This window comes from Phascolarctos cinereus, unplaced genomic scaffold (assembly GCF_003287225.1).
Source record: "Phascolarctos cinereus isolate Bilbo 61053 unplaced genomic scaffold, phaCin_HiC Scaffold_726;HRSCAF=1367, whole genome shotgun sequence".
Lineage (NCBI taxonomy): Eukaryota > Metazoa > Chordata > Mammalia > Diprotodontia > Phascolarctidae > Phascolarctos > Phascolarctos cinereus.
In genome coordinates, this window is record NW_027556098.1 from 33104328 (window position 1) to 33131873 (window position 27546).

Here is a 27546-nt window from a genome sequence, read left to right on the forward strand (position 1 = left end):
AAATACAAAATGCTCTATTTGGCATTCAAAGCCCTTTATAACCTAGCCTCCTTCTACCTTCCCGGGTTTTTTTATACTTTACTCCCTACCCATACTCCTCAATCCAGTGACACTGGTCTCCTAGCTGTTCTACAAACAAGGCCCTCCATCTCTCAGCTCCAGGAATCCTTTCTGGCTCTCCCCATGCCTAGAATGCCTCTCCAATTACTGACCTCCCTGGCTTCCTTTAAGTCCCAACTAAAATTCCATCTTTTATTGTAAGCTTTCCCCAATCTCTCTAAAGTCTAGTGCCTTTCTTGTGTTAATTAGTTTCTATCTATCTATCTATCTATCTATCTATCTATCTATCTATCTATCTATCTATCTTGTATATAACTTGCTTATATATTTGTATATATTTGTTGTATGCATAATCTCTCTCCCATTATATTTTAATCTCCTTGAGGGTAGGGAACTATCTTTGCCTCTTTTTGTATCCTCAGCATTTGGCACAGTGATTGGCACATAGCAGGCATTTAATAAATGTTTATTGTTTGATTGATTGATCTAAAAAGCCAAAAAAGCCAAAAAAGGAAACCCAACAAAACCCAACCTTCCCCTTTGAAATCCCACCTGCCATTGTCTTTAGAAGGTGCCCTACCTTCTCTCTCTCTCTGACACCTCTTGGATGCCTAAGCTGGACTGGGTGAAACTTTCTCGGCTGGACAGCTCTTTGAGTTCTCCCCCTCGGAAACGCTCCAGGAAGGAATCTGGCCTTCGGTCTTCCTGACGAATATGTCTTGTAGCCCATGCTCTAAGGGAAAGAATGAGCTGTGATAACCTGTGCAGAAAGAAGGAAAGGGCGATGGGGTAAAAGAACATCCCAGATCTGCAGTGGGAAGGGAAATCAGATGCTGTTGATTCCAACCTCTTCATTTCACAAACAAGGAAACTGAGACCCAAGGAGGTTAACTGATTTGTCCAAGGTCATAGAGGTAGCAAATGTCTGTGGCAAGATTTGAACCCAGATCATCTGGCTTCAAAGCCTTTCTCCACTGTTTTATGCTGCCTCCGAGGAGTTAGAATATCTGGCTTCAGTTCCAGTTTCTGCCAGTCTCACAAGCCATGAGATCCTGGGAAAATCCTTCTCTTCTCCCTAGTGTCTTGATCTGTAATCCAGAAGACATCAGATCCAGAGGGTAGACAGGAACGTGTGATAGAATTTGAGAGCAATGCATCCAAAAGTTTGGTAGTGGTGGTAGGAAGGACACAAGCATTCATTAAGTACCTACCACGTACCAGACATTATGCTCACTGCTTCACAAATACACAGGGGCAGCTAGGTGGTGCAGTGGATAGAGCATTGGCCCTGGAGTAGGAGGTCCTGAGTTCAAATTCGCCCTCAGTAACTTGCTAGATGTATGACCCTGAGCAAATCACTTAACCCCAATTGCCTCCAAAAAAAAAACAACCAACAACAACAACAACAAACCTAACACCCCCTCCAAAAAAAATTAAATTAATAAAAAAGGAAAAAAATATCTCTGATCCTAACAACCCTGGGAGATAGGTGCTATTACTATCTTCAATTTACAATTGAGAAAACTGAGGCAGACAAAGGTTAAGTGTCTTGATCAGGGTCATGCAAGGAAATATCTGAAGCCAAATTCCTGGCTCCAGGCCCAGTGCTCTATTCGCTGCTTCACCAAGCTACATAGTGCGAGGCCAGGGAAACATCATGGAGGAAAGAGTAGAGTTGAATCCTAACATTTTGTTTCAGGCAAAGTATCATTTTATGAAGGTGGCTTGCTTAGCAACCCCAACCTCCAACCCTAATCAGCTGAAGGCCATACAGCCTGGAACATGAATGCCGGTGGGGATACAGGCTTTTCTGGGCCAGATGGAATTAATACATGACCGGTCCTACACCTTAGTGATGGACCAGGCTCACGTAGCTTATATGACTGGGAAATCAGGTAGAAGAAATTGAGCAGTTTTGGATGGGCTATGGGATCTCAAAGTGGGGTGGATATAATATTTGTAACTAATCTTTCTTTCTTCATTTTATAGGTTTAGGTTAGCAGGCTCAGCTAACCTAACATAATCAGCTATTTTTGTCATCTTTTACTTGCATTTTGGGTATATAGCCATTGCCTGAACAATGGTACCCATGGTCTGAAGAGCTAGGTTTCAGTCACAGGCATAAGTAATGAAATGACTGACCAACATGTTTTCCTACTTACTATCTTTTGGAAAGGAGAGCAAAGACAGAATTCTATTGGGGAAAAAAAACCCAGACAGTTATAGCAGTGTTCAAGGATATGGTATTAAGAAGAGGAGGGGGCAGCTAGGTAACACAGCAGTTAGAGTGCCAGGCTTGAATAAGGAAGACTCATCTTCCCGGGTTCAAATCTGGCCTCAGACACTTACTTGCTGTCTGACCCTGGGGAAGTCACTTCACCCTGTTTGTCTTAGCTCCTCTTCTGTAAAATGAGCTGGAGAAGCAAATGGCAAACCACTCCAATATCTTTGCCAAGAAAACCCCAAATGGGGGTCAGACACGATTGAACCATGATAACAAAAATTGAAAAAAGGAGAAATTTTGAGCAGATTTTAAAGGGTCATTTAGGTACAATTTGACACCCTCATTTTGACACAGATATAGCCTCTGGTCCAGACAGGCTCCATTTCTTAAACTTTCAGTGTGAGCATTTAAACCTCAGAAACTACCAAACACTAAAACTCAGGACTTGATTTTATGGGTTGTCTAGACATAAAAAAATGGAGGAGAAAATGTTAGTAATGCAGATCAAATTTTAAAAGGTAGCCTGTGTACTTTTTTTTTTTTCAGTAAGCTAGTGCATTCCTGACTATCCCACCTTTGTCCTACCAGGGGGTTAATGTCAGAGCTGCTGGCTGCTCTGCTAATTTGCCAGCAGGGGGCTCTGGAGACCTCAGGGCAGAAGAGACAATAGAAGCAGACAAGGACAAGGCGAGCAGGAGGGACGCTTTCCACCACGTGGGTTTTAAGCAGTAGCATGCAGCGACAGCCCTGCCTACTCCTAGACAGCTTTACTAGCTACAGCTTTACTAGCTAGGCAGAGGAGCTGTCAAAGTTTGAAGTCTTGGCTTTATCCTGGATGCCTAACTCTCCTTCAACACACATGACCATCCAGTCTTTCTACCTCCATGATATCTATAGTTCAGTTCCTTCCCTATTAACACAGTCTCCAACCTAGTTCAGGGCCTCATCACCTTTCTCCTGGACTCTTACAATAGCCCCCTGACTGGTTTCCCTGCCTCAAGGCTCTCCCCTTTCCAATTCATCTTTCAAAGAACTGCCCAAGTGATTTTCTTTTTTTCAAGTCTGACCATGTTATTCCAGCATACAGAAAACTCCAGTGACTCCAGCAGCCTTTGGGATTAAACGTAAGTTCCTCTGACTTTCAAAGTCCTTCACAATCTAGCCTAACTTACCTTTCCAACCTCATTCTACATTATTCCTCTTTTGAAACTCTACAATCCAGATAAACTGGTCTTCTCGCTGTTCTTTAGACTCTATGCGTGTTATCTCATCTCCTGTCTCTGCACTCTTGCATTAGCTGTGCCCCCTTCTCCCCATGCACTCCTTCACCTTTGCCTCTTTGAATCTCTTGTTTCTTTTTAAACTCTGTTCAAGTGCCACCTTTGGTAGCATGTTCTTTCAAGCTTCCCCTCCCTTCCAACCGCTACTGCCTTACCCCTCAACAAATTTTTACCTGGTATTTATTTCACATAATTTATTTATATACAGATTGTTTGCTCTCAGAGAATGTAAGCTCCTTGAAGACAGGGATTATTCATTGTTATCTTTGTATCTCAGCCCTAGCACATTGCTTGACACATAGAAAATAGATACTTAATAAGTACCTGTTGATTGACTGACTAATTCCTGGTCTTCAACTCATGTAATTTCCAAACTTTAATTAATTTCTAGCATGAAATTGGGCCTCTGGCAGTGCCAAGTTAATTGACTTTTACTCTGAGTTTTCTATACCTTGGGCCAAAGTAGCTTTTGTTGCATCAAACCTAATGGAGTTGCTGGGGTAGGCCTACCACATAGGAAATAATTCCCAATGGATGATAAGAGGCAATAGAGTGTAGGGGAACATACAAAGGGCAGACTCCAAGTTGGTTTTAGAATCAGGTGACATGAGTCCTATTTCTGACTTTGCTTTGTTTTTGTGATTGTTGCTGTTTAGTCATTTTCAGTCATGTCCAGCTCTTCTTGATCTCATTTGGGGTTTTCTTGGCAGAGATACTGGAGTGGTTTTCCATTTCCTTCTCCAGCTCATTTTACAGATGAGGAAACTGAGACAAACAGGGCTAAATGGCTTGCCCAGGGTCACACAGCTAATAAGTGTCTGAGGCCAGGTTTGAATTCAGGTCTTCCTGACCCCAGGCCCAGTGCTCTCTATCCACTGTGCCACCTATTTATTGCCACAAACTTCTGTGGACTACTTTAGTTTCCACATCTGTAAAATGAGGAGGTTGGGTTAAATGCCCTATAAGGTCTCTTATAACTCTGAACTGATGATGATGATGGTGAGAACAGGTTCTTCAGACCACACTGATGGAGCTTTTATTCCAGCAGGAGCAAGGCACCATGATAGAGGATGCCAGCTTTTATGCCCTAAATCAGGAAGATTTGGAAAGAATTGACCAATGGTGGATCCATTTTTGGAGAGCTTGGCTATGACTCTCTGCAACTAATTAGGCTGATTGACCTCCTATAGTCATCTGTCATTGAACCAATCAATCAGCACACATATATTAAGTACCTGCAAAACCAGCTAAGTCCATGATTCTCAGGATTACTTCTCTGCCTCTGTGGCTGTACCTAAGGTTTCTTCCTCTGATTAGAGAGTTCCTCCCTGGAACTTCCATTTGAGGAAGTATCCAAGAGAACCACACCCAGTTCAAACCTGGTTCAGCCCATGACTCTCTAGAATATTTTTTCACCTTGACCTTGTGAGGGTACCCACCCTCCACCCTGCTCTTCAGCTCTTTTTCATGTCTTTTTTTCAAACATAAGGATGGCTTCTTTTGCATATATTTGTTTTCTAGGACTTACACAGCACATGGCACATAGTAAGCTTTCTGTCTGTCCATCTATCTATCTATCTATCTATCTATCTATCTATCTATCTATCTATCTATCTATCTATCTATCTCCTATTGTGTCAGGCAATGCTTGTCATTGAAAATATGATACAAAAGTGAGATAGTCCCTGCCCTCAAGGGAGCTTACATTCTACTAAAAGAATTATATCACAGTTATGGCTGAAGTTCTGGATCTTCCAGTTCTGGGTAACCTAATTCTGACCATCCAGATCTATTCATTGATTAGGTCATCTATAGGAGTCTTAGAAGAGAATCAGGGGCAGTTAGGTGGTGCAGTGGATAGAGCACTGGCCCTGGAGTCAGGAGGACCTGAGTTCATATCCGCCCTCAGACACATAGCACTCACTAGCTGTGTGACTCTGGGTAAGTCATTTAACCCCAATTGCCTCACCAAGAAGAAGAAGAAGAAGAAGAAGAAGAAGAAGAAGAAGAGAACCAAATAGACAGGTTTGTGTTGTCTTTCACCCACTTCGCTGGTGCCCCAGTGCTATTCATTAAAAAGAAGAGTAGAGAATTACTTGCAATTCTGTTGTAACTATGGAATCTTAAATACTATCACTACAAGAACAGTCTCTTTGGTCTAGAGCTAGAAGCGAACTCAAAGGCTGGTTCATCCAATCCCTTCATTTTTTAGATGGGGAAACTGGGCCAGATAGGTTAAATGACTTGGCCAAAATCACACAGGTAGGATCCCAGATCCAAAGCTAATGATCCTTCCTACCATAATACCCAACCTGATGGACCTGTTGGTGGGAGGAGGGAAGCCACCAGATTGGCCTACTGAAAGGTACTCAATCTTTCAGCTAAGACAATTTGATGAATGGAGAATAGCATTCCAGACCCTGCTCAACCTGTACAAATATTGGGTTATGCTCCTGGATTTTCAAAGGTTTATGAATTTGGTATTTCAAGATTTGTTCAACCAAAGAACAATGGCTTGTCCTGTTGATATCATCTTCTCCTCCTTACACTCTCATGTGCAACACTGAGTTGGTCTGAGTATCCTCTAGTGCCCCCACTAACACGGCTATTAACCAAACTAGTGAACAGCCAATTTCAGAAGGGGCTACTCTCAGTCAAACCACATATGAGTTATACCATCAGAATGGAGCATAATATTCTAGCATCCTTAACACCAACCATTAAGAGCCTGGAGCATCTTTAGACCATCTTGCAGTTCAATCAACCCCAGATTTGTTGGGGTCTCTTTGGTAGTATAATTGACTTTTTTATCACCTATGTTCCAGGACACTGAAATCTGTGGACAGATGCATTGTCAAAAAAGCCTGAGTTTTGATACCTAACAGGCCGTTTCCTAGAGACTATGGATTTTGTAGACATTGAATGTTAACTAATTTTACTAATTCAGCAAAGGTTTGCCTATATAGAATCCACAGATTGGATTGGTGACAGCACCTCTGTCCACCTTTTAAACAGGCATGGTGCCTACACTGGAGGAAATGTTAGTCTCTGTAGACTCCTACAACTGTACTCACACCCCACCTCCTAGCTAGGCTTTATGGGCAGTGATCTGTCTAATATTCCTGACTGTGGGCCGGGGAACTTAATGCCATGCAGGTGGTTGCCTGAGACTTTACTGGCCGTAATAAAACACATCTTCTAATGTGTCAAATCTTGATAATCATTTGCTTAGGCCAATGACCGAGTAGCAACCAAGCAATGCTTGGCAACTTTTATCATTTCCATTCCTGGGTGGCAAGAATGTTCACTTTCATTAGAGACCTGCACCATCCCATGATTATGATGGTGCCTTGGGGTGGGGTAGGCAGGGTAGGTGAGGGGTGGTAGACACCTTGGTCAGTTAAAATTATTTACTTCCTTTGTGTTGGATGTTGTACCATGGCTTAACCTATGTGCCTATTCCTGAACAAAATTTCCTGGATCTTCATATCACCTCCATTTTATCTCACACTATTTGACTACACCATTCATGGCACCCAAATAGAGAAAACATCCTAGCTGCTTTGGGTGGGTGGAGGTGGTATATAAAGGGCAGACTCCAAGTTGAAATCTCAGAAAGATGGATACTTGGGACATAGAATGGGGCTAGAAGAATTTTGTTGATAAGGGGCAGGATTTCTTGAGTTTGAGTTCTTTATGTTGGAGTCTCAGTTGGGCCATAGACCTGAAAGACTAAATTTAAGTGAGTGGAAAGTAAGCCAGGAAAGCACAAAGAAATGTATTCTTTTGCCTTTTCCAATCTTGAGAACTGGAGAAAAATAGAAATGAATGATAGAGGGAAAAAATTTAAGACCAAAATTGACAAATCTAGTTATCTTTGATGCTTATATGGAGTCAAATTTTTTTAAACCCAATTGGAGGATTTAATATTATTTCTTTTAAATTCCTTCTTATTAGTTTTGGGAGATGTCTAACCTACTGAGACATTTTTTCTATTTTCATTCGATCACTTAGTAAGTTAGCAATTTTCCCTAACTTTGTGTCATTCACAAATTTGATTAGCATGTTCCTGAGCTCCATCCCACATCACCAATGCCTATTGAATATTTCCCACTGGACATGCCTTAGGCATCTCAAATTAACATGTCCAAAATACGACTTGTCGTTTATCCGAAACAACACTCCTGGTTTCGTGGGCCCTTCCAAACCACTCTTCTTCCTAACTTTCTTATTACCATTGAGGACATTGCCATCCTTCTAGTCCCCCAGATTTACAACCTCACTGTTAATTTTTCCTTACCCTACATGTCTAAGAGATGACCAAAGCTTGTCAATTCATCCTCAACAGCATTCCTCTCATTTGTTGCCTTCTCTTTTCTTACGTAACTACCATTATTGTTTAGGCCCTCGGCACCTCTTGCTTGGACTTTTGCAAAACCTCTCACTTAGTCTCCTTGATTCAATCCAACTTCAACCCAGTGGTCAAAGTGACATTCTGGAGCACAGATATAATTCAGTTATTCATCTACTCAAAAAACCTACGGTGGATCCTTATTACCTTTAGGATAAAATACAAGCACTTCTAGAAACCCTTTATAATTTGCCTCCAGCTTGCCTATCCAGGCTTATTACATTATTTCTCTTCAATCATTCTACCTTCCAGCCAAATTGGACAACTTGCCTTTCCTTCTTCACCTAACATTCTGTTCCCCATGCCTGGAAGGCACCGGCTCCTCACCCAGACAGCTTAGAATTCTTCGTTCCCTTCAAAGCTCGGCTTGAGTAACAGTCCTAGCAGGCTTTTCCATTATTTCCCTCAGTTGCTACTCCCTTCCTCCTCTAATTACTTTGTATTCACTGTATTCATATTTTGTATTTACTTAGTTGTAGGTATAGAGGCAGCTGGGCTAGGAGTCAGGAAGATCTGAGTTCAAATCCAGCCTCAGACATTTACTAGCTGGGTGACCCTGAGCAAATCACTTAACTTTGTTTGCCTTAGTTTCTTCATCTATAAAATGAGCTGCAGAAGGAAATGGTAAACCACTCCAGTATTTTTGCCCCGAAAACCCTAAATGGGGTCAGGAAGTGTCAGATACTACTGAAATGACTGAACAAGAGCTGTATATATGTATAGAATGGAACATAAATCCCTCAAGGGCAGACAGAGTCTGTTTTGTTTTCTTTTTATCTCCAGGGCCCAATACAGTGCTTGGCACACAGCAGGTGCTTAATAAATGCTTATTGATTGACTGAAGGAAATAAGAAATGAAGGAAGGAGATAACCTTAATAGTCTCAAGTTTCCCAAGAATACTGCTCCTGATCTATAAGTCTGAGCCTTATTTTTCATGCAAAATCTTTTAAGTACTTATCCCTTCCAGATTGCTACTTTCCCAATTGAGGTTTTGATATGTCCCAGGTGGACATAAAAAACTAAATGGGAATTTCAGAGGAGTTTTGCAGAAGCCACAGACAACATGCGAACCAGACGACACAGAAAAAGTTTAGAAATTCAGAAATGTATAAAATATATAAAATCAACCCAAATTTTACAGTAAGGTACTGTAAACACCCCACAAAATAAAAAGAAAAGATTCACACTTCTTCTCTGATATGAAAGGAGGACCAAAAAATTTTACTGAGATTTTCCAGATCATGAGGGCATGGCACCCCTAACCCCTACAGCATGGAAGGGACAACTGTAGTTCCCTAGAGTGCTAGGATCTCTCTATTAGTATTTAAGGTAATATGAATACTGTTTTTCAAGTGTAGGAGCATGGGTGGAGAGAGAACATTTGAGGTGAAAGAAAAAAAAGATTTGCTTGAAATCTGAATAATACCCCAAAACTCTTAAAATTTTTGCTTAAGGTCTTTAAGGTCAGACTTTTGTAGGGGAAAAAAGAGAATATTTGTAGTGCAGAAAAAGGGAGGTCAGCTTGTTATTACTGAGAACTGATTAATGATGAGGTGTCTGGACTAAATCAATTTTGCCTCTTTCAGTAAATTTATTCTCAGTGCTTCAAGCAGTAACTCAAGGATTAGACAACATTGGGAGACTGCCACAGTGAGAAGAGCACAGGATTTGAAGTCAGAAGGTCTAGGTTTGAATCATGCTTCTGTGATTTCAAATCCTATTTCTGGCACTTACTACCTGTGTGACTATAGGTAAATCACTTAACCCGTGGGTCTCAGTTTCCTCCTCTCTAAAATGGGAATAATACATGTGCTACCTGTCTTTTAGGGAAGCCATGAAGATCAAACGAGATAATATGAAAATGTTTCTGTCACTATAAAGTAGTGTTTGGCTTTGGGACTGGACCTGTGATTTCACTGCTATAAGGAGCTCCTGGTGAGGGAATTGCCTCTATCTATGCAGGTGAACACTTGTGCTGCAATTTATAGACTTAGAGAGTTGTCTGAGGCATTAAGAAGGAAAATGACTTGCCCAGGGTCATACAGGCAAAGTGGGTCAGAGATAAGACTTGAATCTAGGTCTTCCTGGCTCTAAAGACACCTCTCTACCCGATGCCATGATGCCCCTCTTGAAAAAGTGTATAATACATTACACAAGAATAATAATGAACAACAAAGTACTTAGTAGATTTTAGACATAAATTTAGATTACTTTCATGGGGGCTTGGGGTGAGGAGTCTAATATTCATAAGAGACCACACAGATACTAGCAATGGAATCAAATTCTTCTAGTTCAATAGTCTTTGCAAAGTTATTGGTCTTGTAATATGGCTTCATGAAATATATCATATAGGTGGTGCAGAAGATAGAGCACTAGCCCTGGAGTCAGGAGGACCTGAGTTCAAATCTGGTCTCATACACTTGACACCAGCTGTATGACCCTGGGCAAGTCACTTAACCCCAATTGCTTCACAAGAGAAAGAAATAAACTTATCATGCAATCCTCCAAAAGGCATGTCTTCCTTTTAGATAGCTTAGTTATCTCCTTATCTGACCAGTTAATTTTGTTTCATGTTTTTGTCCTTTATCACTCCATTGTTCTTCACCCATTGGCCAACTAAACTACAGTAAGTCTGATTGTTATTGCTAGCAGTGGAATGAGCTCTGCTCTAATCAAGCCTCTTATTACAAATGCTTCCAAGGCCAAGCTGTTACCCAGAAGAAATCCCTATTTACTATGGAAATTCAGCATAGACCTTTCAGAGATTTGGTACATTTGGGCCAAGATAAAATCAGTCATAGGTAGAATTCTAACCCTTCACCTTTCCTTACCACCCTTTTCTTCTCATGCTGCTTTCTTTTTCATGTTGACTTTCTTCATGCAGTGAACAATATTATCCCCCCTCTGTTACCTGGCTGGCCTCTGGCATGTGAAGGAACTTTGGCAGGATTCAGTTGGTGCTCTGGTCTCCATAGTAATCACTTGCTGCAGTTCTGATGCCGAGTCCTCACATGGGGAATGAGCCCTATGAAATGAAATGTGTAGCCAGCTGATTTGATTACCAACTCACCATACCCTGGAGTGCCGACAGAAATAGGGTGACCATGCCCGGCTAGCTCCACCAGGAATAGCCCCACTGGGAATCCTGGACACAGGGGGCTCACTGAACACTCAGGTCAAGCCCTTCTTTCTGGGAACCACACGTGCCTGTTTTTTAGTGTTTGGCCCACCATGATACTGGCAAGCGGCAACATTGCTCAAACATCATGGGCTGAGTGGGACAAATTTCTGAAGCATTCATAGTATTTGCTGTATACAGTGGCTCTTTATGAGAAGCTCTAGCAATAAGTTTTACTTATGCTCCTTACCCTGAAAATACAATTATGCTTGACCTAGAATGTGAAAGAAATACTTTAATGATTAATCATGTTATGGTTTAGTGTTTTATTCTTTCCTGTAGCCTGATTACACGCCTTTGTCACCTAGCTTATTATAGGGGCAGCTAAGTGGTACAGTAGAGAGGGTGCTGGGCCTAGAGTAGGGAAGACTCGCCTTCTTGAGGTCAAATCTGGGCTCAGACACTTACTAGCTGTCTGACCCTGGGCAAGTCACTTAACCCTGTTGCTTCAGTTTTCTCAACTGTAAAATGAGCTGGAGAAGGAAATGACAAACAACTTCAATATCCTTGCCAAGAAAACCCCAAATAGGGTTACAAATAGTTGGATACAAGTGAAAAATGCCTCCCCAACGGTGACTCTTTTATATACTTATTATACGTTTCATGTTAATAGTCATTTGTATGTGCGTCAGCTCCCTGGTTGTAAGTTCTGTGAGGTCAGAGAAGATATACCTAAACTTTCTATCTCCAGCACCTAGCACAGTGTTCTGCACACAGAAGGTGCTTACTAATTGTTGGTTGAATATTTTAAAGCTTGAATTTTTTATTATGAAATTAATTAACAAATATGAACATTTCAGCATACAAAGAATAAGTTTTTAAAAAGGGTTGTGTGTGCACAATAACAGCCATGTTATACAATGACTAAGATTGTTAAACTGAACCCTTCTCAGCATTATGAGGATCTAAGACATCTCCAGAGGCCTCAGGATAGAAAATGCTGTCCACATCCAAAGAAAGAACTATGGAAGTCGAATCACTATCACTTATTTTTATCTTCTGTTGAGTTTTGTTTCATCTTTCTGATGGTTCCTCCTATTGGTTTTAATTTTTACTTACAACTTCACTAATGTGAAAATATGTTTAATGGGTATGTAAATTGTAAAGCCTATATCAGATTGTGCACCGTCTTGGGGAGAGCAGCGGGGAGGAAGGGGGAGAAAAATTTTCAACTCAAAAGCATACGGAAGTGATTGTTGATAAATCAAAATAAATTAATTTTTAAAAAAGACTGAAAAAAAATAAAAAGGGTTGTGTGATCCTGGGTAAGTCACTTAACCTGAGGCCCAGGTTCCTCATCTGTAAAATGGGGATAATATCTACCTATTAGATGTCAAGAGGCTCAAATATGATAAGTTGTTTTGCAAAATTAAGGCGTTCTATAAATGCCAGTTACTACTTACTTGCAAACATCTCTTCAATTTAATTCTCCCTTCCCCAAATACTTGAGCCTGCTCTGTTTCTTTCCCTGTTTCCTATTTTGATCTCAATTATTTTCCCACCACTCTCATTTTCTAGATAAAAGAAGCTTCCCAGGACAACAACTCCTATGGGCGTTAGGGAAAAGGAACCAAGAGGTTTGGGGTTATGCTCCATAGTTTGGCAATAGCAGAGATCAGGCTATTAGGTCAGAGCCCCCTTGCCTCCTCCCATCATACATTTGTCACCTTTTGTCCCTCTGCTCACACCATACCCCAGAACATATCTGTGAAGGCTTCTTTGGACCAAGCCTGGAGAATCAAGGACCTTTTTGGACCTTATTCCCACAATCAGTGAGTACTTACTGAGTCCTGGGCATGTTATTTCCTTTTTCCTGAAAATAGTATCACTTCCTTCACTCCTCCACCAGAATGTAAGCTCCCTCAAGGCTCTGTGTGTGTGTGTGTGTGTGTGTGTGTGTGTGTGTGTGTATGTTTTAATTTGTGTGTCCTCATTGCCTATCCTAACTGTTTTATGTTTAATTGAATTCACGCAGTCAAGCAATGCTTACCAAGTGGCTACTATATGCCAGACTGTGGAACATAACCCCAAACTCCTAAGTTCCTCTTCTCTCACTCTATCTACTTTGCCATAAATAAACACTTGTAAAGAACACAGAAGAAAACACCAAGAAGTGCAGAAGGAAACACAAATTGGGAAATTTTGTTACTATAGTGTTGACATTTATCATACACTTAAAATATGATGGAAGTTCACAGTTTGATATATAACAACTCTCTTTTAAAATTTTTCTTTGTATACTGAAATGTTCATATTTGTTGATTAATTTAATAATAAAAAATTAAGCTTTAAAGTATTCAACCAACACTTACTAAGCACCTACTATGTGCAGAACGTTGTGCTAGGTGCTGGAGATAGAAAGTTTGGGTACATCTCTGACCTTACGGAGCTTACAATCAGGGAGCTGACACACATACAAATGGCTATTAACATAAAACATGTAATAAGTATATAAAAGAATCACTGTTGGGGAGGCATTTTTCACTTGTATCCAACTATTTGTGACTCTGCTGTGCATTGGGAATACAAAGAAAGCCCCCAACAAAACAAAACAAACCAGTCCCTGCCATCAAAGCGCTTACAGGCTAAGGGGCAGATAACATGTGAAGTGCTATGTACAAGTAAACCATGCAAGCTAAACTGGGGAATAGGCTCAGAGGGAGGCTCTTAGATGAAGGAGGGCTGGGAAAGGCTTCTTGCAGAAGGTGAGGCTTTATCTGAGACATAAAGGAAGCCAGGAAAGCTAAGAGGCTGTGATGAGGGAGATGAGGAAGGAGAGAATTTCAGGGATAGGGGACAATGAATAAAAATGCTTGGAGCCGGGAGATGTCCTAACCCCTTTTGCCTGGCTCTGCCTTTTCTACTCTCTTGGTGAACCCATCAGTTCCCATGAGTTCAACTATCAGCTGTAGACATATGACGCCCAAATCTACAAATCCAGCTGTCATCTCTCTTTTGTGATCTAATTCTGAATCTCCAATTGTCTGCCATACGTGTCCACCTTGATCTCTCAATTCAACAGTACTTGCTACCTTTCTCACATTTGCCCCTTTTCTAACTTTTCTTACGTCTGATGAGGGTTGTTGCTGTTTAGTCATTTTTTTTCAGATCCCTTTTGGGGTTTTCTTGGCAAAGATACTGGAATGTTTTGCCATTTCCTTCTCCAGCTCATTTTGCAGATGAGGAAACTGAGGTGAGCAGGGTTAAGCGACTTGCCCAGGGTCACACAGCCAGTAAATGTCTGAAGTTGGATTTGAACTCAAGTGTTCCTGACTCCAGGCTGGGCTCTCTATCCACTGCACCACCTAGCTGCTGATAAGGGCACTACCCTCTTTCCAATTATCCAGTTTCCTAAATTCAGATTCACATCCTGACCTATCTTGGAAACACCTTATACCTACCATTCTTTTGCTAGATATTTCCTTTGCTCCCATCACACTCTACCTTGTATTACAAAGATCTGTGCATGTAGAGTATCCCTCATTCTATCTTATAGTATAATTATTTGTTGTTTGCAGAGTATTCCCTCCCTTCCTCCTAGAATATAAGCTACCTGACGCCAGGGGCCACGTCATTGTTTGTCCTTGTGTTCCAGGCACAGGGTCTTACTATTGTTTGATAAATTGAATTAAATTTACATTGGCCTATCTTGGAAGCTTTGTGCATCTTCTTGGGGTTTATTGATGTCAGCTCATGTTTTTACTGGAAAAGAGGCCCTTTGCTTCAGTTCCATGACAGAGGGATTTGTCTTCATTTACTTCTTATTCCTCCATAATAGAGCTGGCATACAAACAGAGGCATGCCAAGTTGGTGTGGCCTGGGCTCTTTGGGACACTGAAAAATCAGGCTGTAATTCTAGTCCTCTGAGACACTTAGATCCTTAAAAACACAGAGGCAGAAGACATGTCATCTTCAATTCTTCACTCTCTCTCATACCTGTATCCAATGGGTGACCAAGGCTTGTCTAGTCTATCTTAGCAACATTTGCCCCTTCTCTCCTCTGATGCTTGTCACCACTCCAGTGCAGAACCTCAATCACCTTACAGTTGGATTAGTGCAATAGCTTGCTGATGGGTCTGCCTGCCCTTGAGTCTCTCCCCAATCTAGTCCATCCTCCAGGCATCTGCCAAGAGAATCTTCCTAAAGAGTAGGTCTGGCCATACTAAGTCCTTTTCCCCCATCCTATCAACTCCAGTGGCTCTCTATTACATCCAGAATCAAAAATAAAATCCTCTGTTTGGCTTCTAAAGCCCTTCATAACCTGGCCTCTTCCTACCTCCCTATCCTTCCATTCACCTTACACTTTACTCCCTCCTATACCAAGTCAAGGCAACCAGAATTTATTAAGTGGTGCCAACTATGTTCCAGGTACTGTGCTAAGTGCACTTGGATACAAAAAAGGCAAAAACCCAACAAAACCAAGCCCCTGCTCTCAAGGAGCTCACAGTCTAGTGGGAGTGACAAAATACAAACAACTATGTATAGGGTAAATTGGAGATAATCTTAGAGGGAAGGCATTCTTAAGATAAAGACTGGGAAAGGGTTTCTTGTTTTTTGTTTCTTTTGGAGTCAATTGGGGTTAAGTGACTTGCCCAGGGTCATACAGCTAGTAAGCATGTGAAGCTGGAATAGAATTAAGGTCTGCCTGACTCCAGGGCTGGTGCTCTATCCTCTCCAACCACATAGCTGCTCCCTGGGAAAGGCTTCCTGCGGAAGGTGTTACTCTAGCTGAGAGTTGAAGGAAGCTGGGGAAACCAGGAGGCAGAGATGAGGGTGGACAGAGTTCTAGGATAGCTAGGAAAGATGCCCAGAATTGGTTGTATTTGGTTTTGATTCTTTAATTACTTCTCCTTGTGTGTTTTCTGAGTCAGTCAATTTTGATAGTTCATGCCTTACATTTTCTTCTATTTTTTCAGTCTTTTGATTTTATTCTAAGTCTTGTCTCATAAAGTCATTGATTTCTGTTTGATCCAGTCTAATTTTCAGGGACTTTGTTACTCGGCTAAGGTTTACCACCTTCTGTTCCAAACCATTCTCCTTCAAATTCTTTCCTCCAGGGTTCTTATTTTACTTACAATTCCATTTTTCAGCTGTTGCTTCATCCCCTTCAAGTTCTCTCATAGTCCTTTGGCCAAGCCATTTTTTTCCTCCAAAACTCCAAGGCTACAACAGTTTGCAGTTGCTGTAGAGTTATTCTCTTCTTCTGGGTTGGCTTCTTGGGTGTGTATGGATCCATAATATTTCTTTATCATGGTCAATGTTGTGTTAGATTTGCTCATATCTCCAGCCTCAGTTCCTTAATTGAGACTTTGTGCCAGGGCCAGACTAACCCATTCTCCTGCACTCTTGACAAGGGTGGTCAGGCCCTGTATGGTCCTGACCCGTATTCTCTCAGCTCCTGCTACTGACTTCCATGTATGCTGGTGTGTTTGCTTGTGCTTGGAGAGTTAGGAGGTTTTAGGTTTCTCCCCAGCTAAGATCATCTGGGTTCAGAGCTCTGAATCTTCAAGGAAATCTAGCTCATCTCCAGTTAAAGTTTTATGGACTTCCAGAGTCCATTGGGTGACCAAATCTGTCCTGGCCTAGACACTGCCAGCTCCTGGCCTGCATGTGTTGTCAGAATGCTGTGGGTTTTTGACCACTATGACTCATTAGACTCCTTGGTCTTCCTGCCTCAAACTCCACAATGCAGAAAGCTCCAGTTGTCTCTGAAGTGTCTCTGGTCCTCACTGGCTGGCTTTTGCCTTACTTGCCCGTGCTTACACTGGCTTCTCTGTTAGGACTCCTTTCCTATTGCCCAGACGTTTGTGACTGTCTTTTTTTTTGCACAGTCCTGGACTGGATGAGGGTATTTATTTTAGTTTCTATTTAGATTTTTTGATGATTTTTTGGTTTGGTGCTAATCTTAAGTCTTTGTTGGAGTTCATGGGGGAGAGCTAAGCTTAAGCAGCCATCTTAACTGGAAGTCCCACGGACCTGATCTTCACAGGAGTGACTCCCCAGATGGCAGCTATGGGAGCTAGGTTGGATACTAAGTCCATGGTCTGGGATGGAGGGGCTGGAATCTATGCTCTTAGGCTAACCTGACTTCTATTGGCATATGGTCAGCAAGTGGTAGTGATAGGAATGGTGGGACCATTCTCTACTGGGCTTGTTCTACAAGGTGATGGCCATAGGGTCTGGGCTAGAAACAAAGACAGGGGTAGGAGAGATATTGTTGTTCCTGGAGTTCTTGGGCTTCTCTGTTCCAGAGATGGCAGTTGTTGACAACTGAAGTTGTTTTTGGTTGTGGGCATGGCAGATCCCTTCACAGGATTTGCTTCCCTGGGTGATGGACAGGCTGGATACAAGTGAGAATCCAGTTGAAAAGAAGCTCCTTCTATGTAGAACAGTCAAGAATCAGATGAATGTGTTGGTGAATCTTTTTTTTTTTAAATTTTCTTTACCTTCCTGCTAAAACCTCCTGGGGCCCAGGTTTCATCAGGCAGATTAAGAATCATCCAGGCAGTGGTCTCTGGGGGACTGAAATTTCATTCTGTTTGACTTCAGGAGCCCAGGCAAGCCAAATTAACTGTCATGTGGCCTCTTCCAACCTCATCATCCTTTTTTAACAAGGCAGTAACAAGATCTAGGTAGGAGGCAAGAACATCTCCCTCCCCAGGTTCTCGATAAGAGAGCTATCTGTCCTCTTGGTAACAATATTTGCTACACAGAGGGGAGGGGTGGGGGTGGGGAACACATTTCCCAAGCCATTCCAATAAATTATCCATAAAGCCAGGGAAAAAGACAGAAAATTGTTGTAATTGTCTGTCACAGGATGCTAGTAGCTAATAAGCAGTCTCAAGTCAGGAAGCTACATTGGACAAGGGAGGCAAGAGTCAGCGATGAGTGCCACAGAGAAGTCTGGAGGACTTAAGTGTTCAGCCTATATCAACTCTGCCTCAGTCAGCAGCTCAGCAGAGACTGCTGTTCTTGTCTGATTTCCATCAATGAATTGAGGAGCAGCCTTAAAGACATATTCATTTATGCTGGCACAGCCAAGATATCTCATTAAACAAAATCTTAAGGAATGAACAATCTCTCCCAGGTTGCTCAATGGCCCTGGACCATTACAAATAATGGGTATCACTAGTAGCTAATAGTAGTGTTCGTGATGATGCTGTGATTATTATTATTGTTTTTAAATCTGAAACTCTGAAATGTCCTCAATGTAAGAGAACTCACAGTGTGGAAATTCCCTCCATGGCTGCAGATCCATACCTTTTCTACCACTTATGCTTTTTGAGAGTTGACTGGGGTGGGGTGGGGTGAGGGGGTGTAACCGGGAAGTTAAGTGACCAGCATGTCCCAGAAGCAGAACTCAAACCCACAGCTTTCCTGACTTTCTAAATTCAGCCCTCTAGTCATTTGGTCACCTTGCCTCTCTCCTATGATAATAGATAGATAGATAGATAGATAGATAGATAGATAGATAGATAGATAGATACATATATACACATATTTTTAGTTTTCAACATTCACTTTTATAAGATTTTGAGTTCTAAATTTTTCACTCTCCCTTTCCTCCCCCCTCTCCAAGATGGCATGTAGTCTGATGTACAATATAATAATATATTTCAAATCAATAAAAAACAGTGTTTCCAGCAACAGGAGCTGTCCCCAAATGGAATGGGCTGTTTTCTTAGACAGTGAATTCCCTGTTACTGGAGATGTCCAAGCAGAAACTTGATGTTGGGGGTATGGTAGAGCAAGAATCTTTACCTAAGGTTCACAGATTCCAAAGGAATCCATGGATAGATTTCAGGAGGTCCATTCCCTTAGTTGGGGAAAACCCCACATCTTTATTTTCATTAACCTCTAACTGAAACTTGTCATTTCCTTCAATTACTTTAAAGCATTACTGGGAGATGGTGTCCATTGGCTTCACCAGACTGCCAAAGAGCTTCATGCCATAAAAAGATTAAGAAGCACTTTAGCAAGAGGGCATACATCCTCTGGGCAGGGTTTTGGATTGGATGACTTGGGATCTGGTAGGAAACATGCTAACTGTAGCTTCAAGAGCTATTGTGTGCCTGGTAGATTGACCCCGCACTGCTTGACCCTGGAGGGCAAAACTAGAAAGAAATGGTAAGGGGAGTTTTTGGTTCTTTAAAGAGAAACTTTTGAACAATTGTGCCCACCGATGGAATGCACTGCCTTGGAAGGTGGTGAGTTCATAAGCTCATGGACTTCAGTGCAACGATGAAATAGAGTGAAAACCACTTACAAAATGGAGTTGGTTTGGTGTGGGAATCAAGAGAACCAATTAGATTCTATCTCATGAACACTAATTCCATTTTGTGCTACCACATGGATTCTCTTCCATCTTGTTTTTCTGCAAATCATTCATGGGAAACTAGATGGCATAAGCCATCTATTGTTTCATAAACACAGGTGGGTGAAATCAATCATCATCTCTCAATTTTGGGAAAAGAAAGACCCTGAAACTGACTCATCCCCTCTCAACTCAACAGAAACTCAGTCTTCCCCCTCCCAACTTGGAAGCCCCTAATCTTTCCTCCAAATAGAAATCAGATTATCTAATTTTGTATCCTGTTGTTTTCTTTTAATTAATTGGTCTTATTTGAGTACTTGTTTTTAGAACATTTAAAACATTTAAAACCCTTTTAAGGGTCTTTGGACTGAAATGGGTCTATTGACCCATTTATTATGCCCATTTTGCTAATAAATAGTGTAGCTCAGATTGTTTCCTCAGTTATTATTAATTATCCACAGCTAGAAGAGACCATAGAAGCCATTTAATCCAACTCCTTCATTTTACAGATGAGACTCGAAAAGTTTAAGTGACTTGCCCAGGGGTCATCCAGCCAGGGTCAAAGACAGATGCCAAAACCAGGTCTTCCTGAACAAGACCAGATCTCTATCAACCACACCAGTGGTATCAAACTCAAATAGAAACAGGCATCACATATATAAGGATCTCTGTGGGCTTAATATTGACTTAGTTTTAAAATGTAGCATTATCTATGTTTTATTGTATTTTTATTTTTATTGTCAAATACTTCCCAATTACATTTTAATTTGGTTTGGAAGCACTCAGGAAGGTCATGGACTGTATGCAGCATATGGGCTGCATGTTTGATCCCTCTAAAACTTACTCCTTCTGCTTTTCTACTCACCACTATAGGCTGTAAGCAAATACTGGTGACTGGTTGTGGGGGATGTCCCTGAAAGGATTATGTATTGGTAGTATAGGTTAGACTAGATGATCATTGAGGTCTCTTCCCAGTCTGCAATTTTGTGATTCTCATTAATATTTTTAAAGTGCTTCATGATCACAACAGAGCAGCTAGGTGGTGCAGTGGATAGAATGCACAGCCTAGAGTCAAGAAGACTTATCTTCCTGAGTTCAAATCTTACCTCAGACACTCATTAGCTGTGTGCAAGTCATTTAATCCTGCTTGCCTTAGTTTCCTCATCTGAGCTGGAGAAGGAAATGGCAAACCACTCCAGTATCTCTGCCAAGAAAACCCCAAATGAAGAGTTGGATACAACTGAAAATGACTGAAAATAGTAGGAGGAAGAGAACGAGGAGGAGGAGGAGTATGATTATACAATAATTTATGCATAGGATGGTGAAAAGGTAAAAATATATTTAGAATGGTTAAATTGCTGTACTATTATTCAAATTTAATGCCAGCCAGGCTTGAGACACCAGGAATCCTACACAGTAGGATTTAGAAAGAGATGGGCAGGCCCCCTGTCCCTAAAAATACTTTTGAACTTGCTTACTAAAAAAGCCTCACATTCCCATCAAAATCTGTTGGGCTTTTATTACTTTGCTTATTAAATTAAAATACTCCCAGAGTGGGAAAGCACATTGAGCCTTATAGTCTTTTACAACTTAGTGTAAATGAGTTTATTGGGTCTTTTCTCGAGAACAGGCTTTGATAAGGAGAAGAGGAAGGGAGAAGGAACCTGGGTAAAGAATCATGAATGCCATTGAGACCACAGGCACTGAAGCCCAACTTTGCCTACTTCACAATGCCCCAATTTGGTGCTGCTTGAAGCTAGTAAAAGAGTGAACAGAATAGATTTGTGCCAAGAGAAATGGCAGTACTTCCACAGGTGAACTGAACAAATGAATAACAAAATGAGTAAAGTATTCAGGGAAACTTCCAACAAAGATCTGAGGTTAAGGAACTTTGATCTGTAGTGTTTCCCATGGAAACATCTCCTTCTTGGCTCATCATTAGACATTTTGGGCAAGTCACATCACCACTCTAAATCTTGATTGTGTCAGATATCATAAAAGGGAGTTGAACCAGATGGTCTATAACTTTCTGTCCAGTTCTTTATTTAATCTAGATTTCACCTGTGGCTTCTGGTCTCTCTGTTATCAAATGTATCCTTGACTGAGCGGTCAAAAGAATCTCTCTAAATCACAGCTCTCACCATATCACCTCCCCTGCTCCAGAATCTTTAATGATTTCCTCTTGCCTTTAGGATAAAATGCAAACTCCGCAGTTTGGCATTTGAAGCCCTATACAATCTGACTCCAACCTACCTTTCCAGACTTATTTCACACGACTCCCCCTACTTCTGTTCTCTATTTCCACCCAAATTGACCTCTTACTACTGTAGCATTTCCCACACATGACATTCCATCTTCTGTCTCTGAACCTATGCACTGGCTATCTCCTGTGTCTGGACTCCTCACTTCCACCTCTTGGAATCTTTGGTTTGTTGTTACTGTAAAGGTGGGGATTCCACCCTCACCTCAATTGAATGAAATCAGGGAAGAACCAGACTCGTCCACTGAATCAAGAAATCAATTAACAGAAGTGTTGAGGAATTTTCCAACAATATGTAAATAATCCTCTCAGTCAATTAGAGAGGATTGGAGGCTTTGTGCTATTGCTCGAAAGCAGATGGCACCACACAGGAAACATTTAGGATTGGGTTGAGAAGATCAAATCATACCACTAGGGCTCTAAATAAAAACGGAGTAGTCAAGTCAAGTTAGAAGCATTAATTAAGCAGGGATGCTGTAAAGAATGAAAGATAAAGGATGAAATTATCTCTACTAGCAGTCAGCTTACAACAAGCACATATCATAGAACAAATATAAAATTTATACTCATTTATGGATATACAAAGTAAATGCCAGGTACTAAGGGGGGGGGCACTAGCACTTGGGATCAGGAAAGTTTCCGTTCAGAAATTGGTACCTGGGTTACATTTTAAAGGAATGCAAGGATTCTATGAGGCAGAGAAAAGGCTTGGTGGCTGTTGGGGAAGGGGCAGCCAGTGCAAAAAGGTGATGGAGTGTTTCGAGTGAGGAACTGAGAGAAAGCCAGTTTGAATTCCAAAGTGGGAATAAGGTAGTACTGATCAATGAGATTGGAAAGGTAGGTTGGGGCCAGGTTGTATATGACTTTAAAAGCTAAACAGAGTTTAATATTTTATTCTAAAGCAATCAGAAACCAGTGGAATTGGTTGAGTATTGGAAATACATGGCCAGATCTGCCCTTAAGGAAAATTAGTTGGGCATAATTGTGTAGGATGGACTGGAGTGGTAAAGGACTTGAGGCAGAGGGACCAGTTAGGAGTCTGTTGGATAATTTTGGTGAGAGGTGATGAGGGTCTGAACCAAGACAGGGAGCTCTGGGAGTGGAGAGGAGAGGTTGGATGGAAGAGATGTTGCCAAGTCAGAAATGGCAAGATTTGTCAACTGACAATATGTGGGATTAGGAAAAGAGAGGAATCATTGATAATGGTGAGGTTACAAACCTTAAAGCACTAGGAAAATGGCAGTAACTTCGACAGAAAGAGGAAGGTTTGGAAGAGGGGAGGGTTTAGAGGGAAAGATGATGAGCTCAGGTTTAAACGTATTGATTTTAAGATGTCTCTGGAACTTCTACTTTGAAATGTTCAATAGGAAATTGGTCTTGTAGGATTGAAGTTCAGTCAGTTAAGAAGCATTTATTAAGCACCAGGTGCTATGTTACGTGCACTGGGGATCCAAAGAAGGGCAAAACCCAAACAGAATAAAAGGAGCTTGCAGTCTAATGGAGGAGACAAAAATGCAAACAGCTACATACAAATAGGATATATACAGACAAGTAGAGATGGTCTCAGGAAAGACACTAAGATTAAGGAGGAGTGCAAAAGGCTTCATGTAGAAAGTGGGACTTTAGCTGAGATTTGAAGTAGGCCAGGGAAGCTAGGAGGTGGAGATGAGAGGGGAGAGAGACTGGATCATTAGGAGACAGCACACCCAGCTGAGATCACAGCATGCCCACTAACTATGAATATCTCCCAAGTGTCTGTCCTGGGCCCTCTTCTTTTTAATTTTTTTTTAAAAATAGTATTTTATTTTTCCAGTTACATGTGAAGATAGTTTTCAACGTTCTTTTTTAAAATAAGATTTTGAGTTCCAAATTCCTTCCTTCCTTCCCCTTCCCTCTCCCCAAGATGGCAAGCCATCTGATGTAGGTTTTTTTCTCTTCCTCTCTCTCCTTCCTCCCTTCCCTCTCCCCCTTTGTCCTTCTTTCCCATCTGCCCTTCCTCCCTTCCTTCTTTTCTTTCTTCCTTGTTTCTTTCTTTCCTTCCTTCCTTCTTTTCTTCCTTTCTTTTCTTGAAAGTTCTTAGCAACTTGAATTAAATCTGTCAACTGATTTGTTTCTATTTGGCTAGTAACCAAAGCACTGTATTTTAAGCCTACTCCCCTAGAAATAGAAGTGGTAAATAAGCTTTCTTTGGTGAAAATTGCACAATGTGGCACCATGCAGGGAGAAACATCCTGAGCGGACCCTATTTTTCTTTGGGCATAAATCTTCCAGCCGAAAGCACAATAAGAGTAATGAGATGAAGAGATTAATTTGGGATTTGATGTATCCCTGGTCTGGGTTTAATTCTCTGGGCTTAGATATTTCTTTGACACCTCCTCATCAAAACATACCAAGAAATAACTCTAAACAGCAGAACTGATGAAAAAGTTTAAAGAAGGAAAAAACCCAGAAATCTTCATTTTTGTATTTGTATTTAGGAAACAAGTTTTAGTTTAAGAAAATCTCTTTTCCTCCTTTTCGCATCTTTTCCTTGGGCAATGGAAGAAAAGAAAAATAGGCTCATGAAAGAACAATTAGGTTAATGTCCAGAGGGCAGAGGCTGGGTTTGTTAATTTCCTTCCCATAAAGCATGTACTGGAGCTAGGTAGCACAGTTGGATAGAGTGCTGGGCTTAGAGGCAGGAAGACCTGAGTTCAAATCCATCCTCAGACACTTATCTAGTTGTGTGACCCTGGGCAAGGTCACTTCACCCTTTTTTCCTCAGTTTCCTCATCTCTACAATGAACTGAAGAAGGAAATGACAAACCACTCCAGTATTTTTGCCCAGATAACCCCAAAAGGGATCACAAAGAGTTGGACACAACTGAAAAACAAACTTATTTTTTAAAATTAACCACCAAACTTTTCTTTTAAAAAATACAAACATTAAAATAGAGGTAAAAAATATCATCTTTTAAAAATTTTAATTTAATTTGGTTGATTAAGCAATGGGGTTGTGACTTGCCCAGGGTCACACAGCTAGTAAGTGTTATATGTCTGAGGCCGGATTTGAACTCAGGTCCTCCTGAATCCAAGGCCAGTACTCTATCCACTGTACCACCTAGCTGCCCTGTGCTTGTTTTATTTTTATTTTATTTTATTTTTTTAAAAATATCATCTTTTTCTGAGACATTACTGTGCATTTGGGTATACCTGAACACACGGTAGCATCTAAAATGGAACACAATATTCTAGGTGGGGTTTGACTACAGATAGTACAGTAGACCTATTTACTCCTTTATTCAGGGCACTGTGCTGTTAAGCAACATACAATTTTATTAAAGATTTTTTTGGCTGCCACATCTAATTTTTCATTCATCTTGAGCTTTATTTTGATATAAACTATGGTTAAGTCAGTTCACTCATCCTGTAGATGAAGTTCTCTATCACTATGCTAAACGTATCCATTTTCTGACCTCTATTAGGAAAGAATCGATCAGATGCAGGAAGGCACTGTTTGACCAAGTGTCATTCCCCCCCACTACCACTACCACCATACACTGCCCCCTACAAGGACAGTACTTCTGTTGCTACTTTATATCACTCTGTTTATCTTTATCCAAATATTCTCTGCTATGCCTTTACATTCAGTTTTATGAGTTTCTAAATAAGTGTTTATCTTCTTGATATAGAATGGTACTCCTCCATCCTTGTGTATATCTTGCTGCTTTTGAACAAGATATAATTTTCCATTGTTGTATTTGTCATATAGCATTCTGTCAAACAAGCTATATTGTTCCATTGCTATATCTCAGTCATTAATATCATACTATTGAATCTCAATGATAAATATTAGAGCTTATTTACCTCCTTGGGTTAAATTCAATTCCATTTTTTACCTATATTTTTTGCATTGTTATATGGATGTGTCAGGCCACAGTGACTGATCCTCTTTCCTGATATTTTCTTTTGTAAATTTCCAGGCACCTTGTCCATGATGATTCTTCTTTCTACATTATACAATCTACCTTTTATAGTCACTTAAAATGTTTTTTTTTATTGTCATCCTTTGTTTTTACATCACCTAGATTTCCCCCTATATTCTGTTCCCTCTCTCTTCCAGAGAGCTGTTCCTTATAACAAATAATTTTTTTTTTTGGCTAGGCAATGGGGTTAAGTGACTTGCCCAGGGTCACACAGCTAGTAAGTGTTAGGCCAAATTTGAACTCAGTTCCTCCTGAATCCAGGGCTGGTGCTCTTTCTGTTGGGTCACGTAGCTGCCCCAACAAATAACATTTTTGAAAAAGAGAGTAAAAGGGAAAAATTCAGCAAAACTGATCAACACATTAAAAAATGTCATTATTTGCATTCATTCCACACTCATGGATCTTGACCTCTACAAAGGAGGAGGGGGGAAGATGTCTTCTTTTGTCTGTCCTCTGGGACCAAACTTATTCCTTGTAATGTGGCAACCTTCATTTTTTATTGTTTTGTGGTTAGCAGTTGGGTTTTATGATTTTATCTAGATATTTCCAGGCAAGGCCTTTGCAGAGAAGGGTGGGTTTTGAGATGAATCTTATTGTATGATACCACTGGGAGAACCAGAAGAGGAAGAAGGTCAATCCCAAAACGCTGATTTTATGGGTGATCAAAGCAAATAGCATCCAAATCAAGTTTGGACCTTTCCAGACCACTTCCCCATATCTAGGAGATATTCCCTTCTCACCTTTAGCTCTTAGAAGTAGAATCCCTTATTTTCTTCAAACCTCAGCTCATGTGTCAGCTTTCACCTAAAGCCTCTGCTGATTATCGCCTCATAATACCCTCCCCACTAAACCACTTGGTATACATTCTGTACATATCAATATGTTTGTGTGTATATGTACATATATGCATATATCTATATCTATACACATCTTGTCGCCTTGAGGGCAGTTCAGTTTCACTGTTCTTTGTATGCCCAATGCCTATCACAACGTCCAGGACATTTAGGAACTTAATAAATGTTTGCAGATTGATGATTCTTACCACAGCTGCCACTTTAGGTATAATTAGTTCCATGAACACATCTCAGAAGAGCTTGTTCCTTGGTGGCTAGCTGATAAATGCTTCCCTTGGAAACAAGGGGAACCATGAGGAGATGGCTCAGCACAGTGACCCACTACTTCCTGAAAAAAAGCTCCAGTTGTAATTTTAACAATAGCTAACATTTGTATAGCACCTATTATATACCAGATACCATGCTAGGCACTTTACATTTCTTATTTCATTTGATCTTCACAAAACTCTGGGAGGTTGTTGCTATTATTACCCCCATTTTACAAATGAGGAAACTGAGGCAGAGGCTAAATGACTTGCTGGTAGGTATCTGAGGCTGCATTTAAACTCAGCTCTTCCTGACTCCAGGCATGGTGTTCTACCCACTATGCCACCTAGCTGCCCCACATGTGTGACATCTTGCCAATGGGCCATCGCTGATGTTTGCTGTAGAACCTTGAAACCAGCTTTACCTTGTATACCATGGCCAAGGCAATGATCATACATTGCAAGCCAGTGGAATTTACCCAACAATGAAGCTACCAAAGCAACAATGACCAAGATGGGATCTCAGTTGCTCATCTGCCTGGTAACTTTGCCCTACCACTCTCTACTCACCCTTTCCAAGGAAAAGACCTTGGCGATTCTGCCATCATCATGACACATGAGCCTAAAACCAATATCCTCATGATAATCTTATTTTTTATTTTTATTTTTAGGCAATTGGGGTTAAGTGACTTGCCCAGGGTCACACAGCTAGTAAGTGTCAAGTGTTTGATCTGAGGTCAGACTTGAACTCAGG

The 27546-nt window shown here is 40.9% G+C and overlaps 1 protein-coding gene across 1 annotated transcript in view; it reads right to left on the reverse strand.

Moving 5' to 3' along the window:
- The window catches only part of CNGA3 (cyclic nucleotide gated channel subunit alpha 3), a 69933-nt gene that overhangs the window by 17040 nt on the left and 25347 nt on the right, over positions 1 to 27546 (reverse strand). Inside the window, exons 3-4 of the mRNA XM_078146322.1 lie at positions 10888 to 11001; positions 641 to 820 (exon numbers count right to left, since the gene is read on the reverse strand). Coding sequence (XP_078002448.1) covers positions 641 to 820; positions 10888 to 11001 — 294 coding nt within the window. The remainder of the gene's footprint in view (positions 1 to 640; positions 821 to 10887; positions 11002 to 27546) is intronic.